This window comes from Meles meles, chromosome 3, assembly GCF_922984935.1.
Source record: "Meles meles chromosome 3, mMelMel3.1 paternal haplotype, whole genome shotgun sequence".
NCBI classification, from domain to species: domain Eukaryota; kingdom Metazoa; phylum Chordata; class Mammalia; order Carnivora; family Mustelidae; genus Meles; species Meles meles.
In genome coordinates, this window is record NC_060068.1 from 41,452,778 (window position 1) to 41,460,664 (window position 7,887).

General features: G+C 46.8%; 1 protein-coding gene across 1 annotated transcript in view; it reads left to right on the plus strand.

The window, feature by feature from the left end:
* Positions 1–3,830, plus strand: part of HSD17B4 (hydroxysteroid 17-beta dehydrogenase 4) — an 84,135-nt gene extending 80,305 nt beyond the window's left edge. The window contains exon 24 of the mRNA XM_045999519.1: positions 2,343–3,830. Within this exon, the coding sequence (XP_045855475.1) occupies positions 2,343–2,432 (90 nt within the window). The 3' untranslated portion in view covers positions 2,433–3,830. The remainder of the gene's footprint in view (positions 1–2,342) is intronic.
* The last annotated feature ends 4,057 nt before the right edge of the window (positions 3,831–7,887 follow it).

The window sequence follows — 7,887 nt, forward strand, 5'->3', positions numbered from 1 at the left end:
AAAGCAAGGGTAAAAATAAGGAACAGAAGCTCAACAGCAGCAATTTAGGCCATGTAGAAATTGGAAACTCTAAGATATTCCCATAAGACTGGGAGAACTAATAAAGGGAACGATGAATTATGGTCTAGTGGTATTGATAACCTTTACAAAATTCTGGAAAGCACTAAATACAAAAAAGGGAGTAAAAAATATGAACCAGTATTAGTAAAGAAGTAGAAATGACTCACTTGCCTTAGAAAAACTACTTATTTTTTCCCAGTATTCAGAAAATGCAAATTAAAGGATGTCATCTTGCCTCACATTTTCAAAGATTATGTTAAAGTTTGTGTAAGAGCATTCACATGTAGTTTCAGGGAATATACATTTGGAAGAGTCTTTTTGGAAAGCACTGTGGAAGAGGTTCCGACTTTCTTCTTTTATGGCAACTTACGGTCTCCATATTTTTCACCTGGCACTCCTAGGCCAAAAGAAATACCCAGCGGTCCAGTTGGTTATGTAGTTGGGTCCAAAAAAAAGTTGTGTGTTACCACTGGCACCATATTTGCCTCGAAAATTTTAAGCATTCTTCTTATGCCTGTGAATTTGCTGCAGAGCCACGGTGTGGTTTGGAAGCTGGTGATAGAGGAGCGTGGTTAAGAAGCTTACTTAAGAAATGTCATGATTCGGAGGCGCCAGGGGGGCTCAGTGGGTTAAGCCTCTGCCTTCAGCTCAGGTCATGATCCCAGGGTCCTGGGATCGAGTCCTCCATCGGGCTCCCTGCTCAGTGGGGATCCTGCTTCTTCCTCTCCCTCTGCCTGCTGCTCCCCCTGCTTGTGCTTTGTCTCTCTGTCAAATAAGTAAATAAAATCTTTAAGGAAAAAAAAAGGTCATGATTCAGCAGTTTCTTGTTAGGAATCTGCCCTGAGGAAATAGGCACACAGATCTATGTACATAGTCTCGGCACTCTGTGACCACCATCGCATGCCGGTTTTGGTGGACTTAGTTCAAGGAGTGAGGTGGTCTTATCCAAGGTTGCACGTCCCTCTGGGAGCTGGAAGCGAGCAGGCAGGTGTCCATACTGGCCCCCTGCAGGGTTGTGAGCATAGTGTCCATAACTGCGCAGCGAAAGCAGTCTTAGTGTTGAAATCGCAGTCTCCCGTTCGAACACAGAGCACTTGATCCCGACTGAGTTCTCGTTGATTTTTGCTGGGCTCAGAAGTTCAAAAGGCTTTTGCTTCTCCTCCGATTGATGAGGATTTGCTTCTAAGATTAAGTTGGCACTCTGTGCTAAGCGGGAGGCAGTGTCGAGTGTGCGCCGCCTGGCCCCCCCTTCCTGCTGGGTCGGGGAAGCTCTGGGACCTCAAGTTGGCCCCGCTGTCCGCTGGCAGTAAATAGATGTTCAGTGTGCCCACTGTGGGCTCATGGCTGTGCTTCCCGAGTGACATCGCGCTCGTAGGGCTGCTTTGCAGCGGTAAGTAGTAGTTGTGGCTAAAAATCTGTGGATTTCTTTTTCACTTCGTGTTCCATGTACCGTTTTCTCGGCTGTGTAAACTGTGATGGTTTTTTTCTTTTGGGTTGGTGTTGGTGGTTTTCTGTCGAGAGGGAAGTTGACACCGAGGGGGATCGTCAGCACCTTGCCTGCGTCTGCATCAGGTGGGATCCAGAGGTGCTCCTAGAGCTGGTGGCGTCAGGCCATGCGGGGCCTGGTGTGGTGACAGCCGCGAGTTTAAGGTGGTCCTGCTGCCTGGGGCAGGCCGAGCTCGGCGCTTGCCGCACCAATGCCCTCAGTGCAGCGGCAGGCCTGTCTTATTTAGGTCCTCTCGTCATGCCTCTTGGAGATGAGGAGGCTGGAGCTGCGGGAGGTGAAGGGGTTTGCCCCCTGCTCCCCTCGCTTGGAAGCAGCAGAGCCTGGCTCTTCACCCAGCCCTTCGGAGGCGCCAGCACAGGGTCGCTGCCCGACTTTGTGACGCGACCTTCTTCTGTCAGTACTCGGCTCTCTGTCTCATGGTGTCATAAATATTTTTAGCATTAGGAACACAGCAAAGACTTACTCATGGAGTCTCAAAATCACATTTAAGAACATACACTGGCCTCCAAGGGTAGGTTGAAGCAGAAACTCGCAAGTCTGTCCGTTCAGATTATTTTGTGATTTTCCAAAAGATGCTTTTTTCCCCGTCCTACATATCTAGAATATGGGTGCTCTCCATAATCATTAAAGTGTTGTTGCTGGATAAAAGTTGCCTTTGTTTTCCTGAGTTGTTATCTCAGTTGTATTCAGTGTGACCAATAATCTTTTTTAAAAAAGAAAGGAAATGTAACGTGGTTAAGTCTGGCGCTTTTTTTTTTTCCTCTCTCCTTTCCAGGCATTCTTTAGTGGCCGACTGAAGGCCAGAGGGAACATCATGCTGAGCCAGAAGCTTCAAATGATTCTTAAAGACTACGCCAAGCTCTGAAGGACACACCGCAGTGTGAATAAGACTAGAAAAATTACTCTCTCCGCCCAGATAGGCAAACCTGATTAAGCAAAAGCGATCACAACTAAGATACAGGGGAAGCTGCTTACCATTTTCAGGTTTTAAATAGTTTGGAGATTTTAATTTTATACTAATTTTTCACATTATTGTTCTTTTTACAAGAAACTGTAAGCCAGCACATAATATCTTTCTGTTCTCAGAGCTCTATCTTCATAATAAAAAAACTTTCACCCAGGTCTTTAGAATCATAATAGCATTTATAAGTGGAAAGGAAAATTAGATGAGGAAAGGCCACTTTGAAGTCTTTTACACTTTGTTTTGTTATTTTCTGATCTCTAACTTACTGATACCCCAGTTTTAACATGAATTATCACACATATTCACTTGTTTTTCATACTCTAACAGTGCCCTGCTTTGGGCAGGAGAAGGGTCTTTATGTTCCCAAATAGTTTTCTTTCTACTCCACTCTGTTTTGCTGGAAATCCTTTATTTTCACACAATGCCTGTAAATACCAAACAGGGTTTTCTTGCTTAATCAGTAATTGGCAATCATAAAGCTGTGACTCACAGGTCCTGTCATGCTAATGTTCTCCCCACACTGTGGCTCAGGTGATGTGTGCTGACGAAATGCCCTTTTGACTGGTTGGCTGCAGAGGTGACCAGCAGGTGGGGTGCTGAAGTCGGGGAAGGCGTGAATGCCACTCATAGAGCACAGCTGAGGGGGAGATGTGTGTGTGGTGGTGGTGGGGGGGGGGGGGCGGCGGTGCTGTTCCAGGCTCAGTTTCCTGGGAGACAGACTTCGAGATGGAGATCTGTGGGCAGGAGCTGTATTTGAAGGTGTTCTTGAGACTGACGCCTGGGGGTGGTGGTAAACAAAGGAAGCACAGGGAGGCATTTGGCTGTCTTACCACAAGGCTTCAGCCGGTCCTTTGGGGATGGCCCTTCAGCATTGCCCTGAGTGAACTTGTCACTGGTGACGCCCTACAGGGGAGCCCTGACCTGGGCTGAGCCGTTGATGATTTCCTCAGCTGCTGGGCAGACTGTCTTTGGTCCGAAGAAGGCTTCTGGGAGCGTGGCCTGGCCTTTCGCTTCAGGGAGCAGGACGGAGGGAACTACAGCTCAGGGATCAAAGGAAACACTCTCAGAAATGTGGAAATGGGATATTTATGCAGCAGCGGAGCATAGAGGAGCGCCTTAACAGATTACGGTTGACCTAATGGATGAGCTGGATATGTAGAAGGTGTAGAAGAAAAGGTACATACTCGGCAGCTATGCCTTAGCTTCATGATCTCTGAATGCTGTTATAAAATTAACTGTAATTTAAAGTGATTTATTGTTCTACCAATTGAATTTGTTTATAAAGTAGCAGTCTTTTAACACTGGTCGTTTAAAATGGAAGTTGTTCCTACTGAGCTTGGAAGAGCTTTGTGTCCTTCCAAATAGAAGGACACAATTTTAATTTATTAAAATTAAATGCCCCACACTAATGAAAGTGTTGACTATATACCCTACATGCTTAAAAGATACTGAGAAAGATGTTTTAATTATCTTACTAACCCATCTCCGTCAGTCTTAAAGGTCAGAGAGCTACTGGTATCCAGACTTAGCAGCTTCTTAATCCTCGTGCTCCTTAATCTTTTCTATAATTTCAATACTGTTGATTGGACCGTCCTCTTTCGTTCTTTTCTTCCCTTTTATTCTCCAGTGAGAAAGGTATTAACTTCTTAGTGAACCTGTGGATTAATCTCCCTGTCTTCTACTTGTCCCCTTTATAATTTCCTCTGTCTCTCTAACTTTTCAGGATTATCAGTCGAAGTTTCAGCCCTCGTCCCTTTTTGCTAGATATTTTCTTCCCGGTTGGTTTCATCCACTATCCTGTCTTCAGCTATCGCCCCGTTGCTGGTTGCTCTGAGTCTGTATTTTAGCCCCGATCCCTCCATAATCCCCCCGTCCCACCCACAGCCCCAGATTGTTACTGGACTGTTGTCCCCTGGTTACTGCGCACGTGTGCCCGAGGTAAATGCATGGTCCTCCCCTCCGTTCCCGAATATGTCTTGAGGCCAACTAAGAAACCAGTCACCTTTGACTTTTCTTGTCCTCATGGCCCCCCCACCCCGCATCCCCTCCTTCACTTCCACTTCCTGAATATTCCAGGGCTTTCTAGCCGCTGTTACCCAAGTGTGCCCTCGTGGTGGATAGCTCATTTTAGTGGCTTCCCAGCTGGTCCCACCGTGCCACCCATCGGAGTCTTCCTCGTACACACACCTCCCAGCTTAGGAAGCCGTGAGAGTTCCTACTTGTCACCTTCCCATCCAGGCTCTCTCTGGCATGGTTCTGTGGTCCATCAGCTGGGATTTTTGTTGCAGTAGCCAATAATAAAACCAGTTCAGACTGGCGTAACACAACTTCCCCATGGAACTGAAGAAACCTCTAGAAGGGTCGGTTTGTTTTTGAAAGGGGTTTCATCAAGCAATTCACTTGGATCCCGGCCCGGTTCCTTGCCATCTCTCTGGCTGCAGGCTCCCATGTGGTGCCCTGCCCGGCAACTCCAGCTCTTTCCCGTTTGGCCACACGAAGGCAACCAACAGGTGCAGCCTCAAGAGCCCCATTCTGAGTCTACCAGCAGGGTAAAGAGCACTGGGTTCTCACAAAAGCCCCGGTGAAGGCCTCATCTAGTTGGACTAGCTGCGCCCGAGTCCGAAGCCAACCCTTGAATCATCATCGCTCTGGAGATGCTGGATATGCTGATGGGCCTGTGTGTATCAGGGCCCAAAAGTGTAGCTGAGCAGAGTGTGTTGGGGCTTCCTCAGACTCTCCTGGCTTTGATCATTTGCTGGGAGGACTCATGAGACTCAGGATACAGTCATATTCGTGGCTGTGATTTATCCTATCAAAATGATAACAAGCAAAATCAGAAAAAGGAGACGGTCGCATGGAGCAAGGTCCAGAGGAAATGAGTCCAAGCTCTCAAGACTTCTTTTCCCAGAGAATCCCACAGGACATGCCTAATTCCCCCAGTGTAACACACAACACGTGTAAAACACCGACTAAGACTCAGCGCCCAAGGTTTTAACTGAGAGGCTGGTTACACAGGCCAGGCTTCTCTTGTCAGAGCACACACCAGAACTCCAGACTCATGAAGGAAAGCAGGTATTTAGCATAAATCCCACTGGTGCAGTTGGGGAACGAAGCCGCTCTCCTCAGGGAGGGAATGGGGGGATCTTCCCAAAATCTGAGTTCCCAGATGCCAGCCAAGGGTTATCCTTGGAAGCAAACCTTTCTAAGGATAGGAATCTCAGGGATGTCCTGTTAGCATCCAAATGACATGGCCCAAGAGCTAATCAGGTGTGATATTCAAGGACACCGAGAATACAGGGGACCCAAATCACAATGGTCCACCGTGAAGGCTCCATAGCTCTCCTCTCCCCCAACTTGCTTTTTTAACCTTATCACCTGGTAAACTCCTCTATCCTGAAGCCTCCCACATGTGTGCCTGCGTGAAGCGGTTCCTGGACACAGCGAGAACAGTCTCCCAACTTCTCACAGAACCTGGCTTAATTATTTTAAAGCAAAGAACCTGAGAAAGCAGATCTTTACATTGGACAGAAATAGATTTGAGGGATAATGTATTTAGCAATAGCACCCCAACAAGAAGTCTACCCTTTCAGGCAACACATAGAGCAGCAAAATTAAATGGTAACCCAGCTCCACTGAGAAATTCTGATGTTGAGGGGCGCCTGGGTGGCTCAGTGGTTTAAGCCGCTGCCTTCAGCTCAGGTCATGATCTCAGGGTCCTGGGATCGAGTCCCACATCGGGCTCTCTGCTCGGCAGGGAGCCTGCTTCCCTCTCACTCTCTCTGCCTGCCTCTCTGCCTACTTGTGATCTCTCTCTGTCAAATAAATAAATAAAAAATCTTAAAAAAAAAATTCTGATATTGAGAGACGTCAAAACCTGAAAGTTATGGAGAGTGATTTTCTGAAGAGCAGAGCATTTTAGGTCAGTGTGGACTAAGCTACTTAAGATGGAAGAGGAAAAAAAAAAACAACCTTTTTAATAACCCACAAATGAGCAAAAGAGTAAAAGTGGAATTAGATTTACATTACACGTATATGTAGGATGTTGGCTTGAGGTTGCCTGGTAAGTGACATAGAGGTATCAGGGTTCACAGAGCTTAAAAAATGAAAAAAAGATACCTAAGGGGTAAAATGTTGAGACACGAAAGTTCAAAATTTGCCCACAGAATAGCTGCATAGAACCTCCTCTAGAACCTGTCCTTTGTGGAGCTTGGCTACTTAACTTGTTTGGTAGCTGGCGAGAATAACAAAATAGACAAATAGAAACAGCTGTGGGGGGCAGCATTGGCTGGGGAGAAGTTTTTGGAGGTAACAGGGAAGAGGATGTAAAATTGAAGCAGAAAAACAGACTAAAAAGTACCATGTCACCTGAGTGTCGTTTGAAGGAAGGTTGAGCCCCTCTGTTTTCCTTGCTGTCTTGACGTTACAGGTCAATCAGTCAAGGATAATGATGCATGAAATAGGGGCTCAGTAAACATGGTCTTTAAAGGACCAGATAGGGCGCCTGGGTGACTCAGTGGGTTAAGCCTCTGCCTTCAGCTCAGGTCGTGATCCCAGGATCCTGGGATTGAGCCCTACATTGGGCTCTCTGCTCAGCAGGCTGCCTGCTTCCCCGCCCCCTCTGCCTGCCTCTCTGCCCACTTGTGATCTCTGTCTGTCAAATAAATAAAATCTTTTTAAAAAAAAAAAAGGACCAGATAGTAAATATTTTAGGTGTTGCAGGCCATATACAGTCTCTGTAGCATCTTTTATTTATTTATTTATTTTAAACAGCTTTGCAAAAAATGTAAAAAACAGAAACACGCCAGGAGTTGGATTTGGCCTATAGAGTGGGTCCTGGGGATAGAGGTCGAGTGCCATTTAAGAAAACAGTACTTAAGGGGCACCTGGTGACTCAGTGGGTTAAGCGATCAACTCTTGATTTCAGCTCCAGTCATGATCGCAGGGTCATGAAAATAAGTAGAGCTGTGGGTTTAAGTGACTCGAGTCTTTGGCCTTTTTGAATAATCCCCGGAAGCTGGGTCCAGTGGCAACAAGCCTCAGTCCAAAGGGAGCCACCAGCTCCAACTGTGTCCTGAGGGGAGGACACATGGACTGTGGGAGTAGAGGGGGCTTTATCTTTGAGTTCTGACTGGGAGATGAGAGGTTAGGGTGTTGATACCCCTCCTTCTCACCTACTATCCCCGGTCAGAATAGGCCTTTCTTCTTCTCCTGCCTAGTTCAGAGTGCTCCATGTTTCTGGGCCTGTGGAAGTGAGTGAGGACACACCCATTTCCCCTTACTCCTCACCAGCTTAATAGGCAAGCAAGGTCAGCTATATGGTCTTTGCTACGTAGGACCGTACGGATTCCCAAAGCAC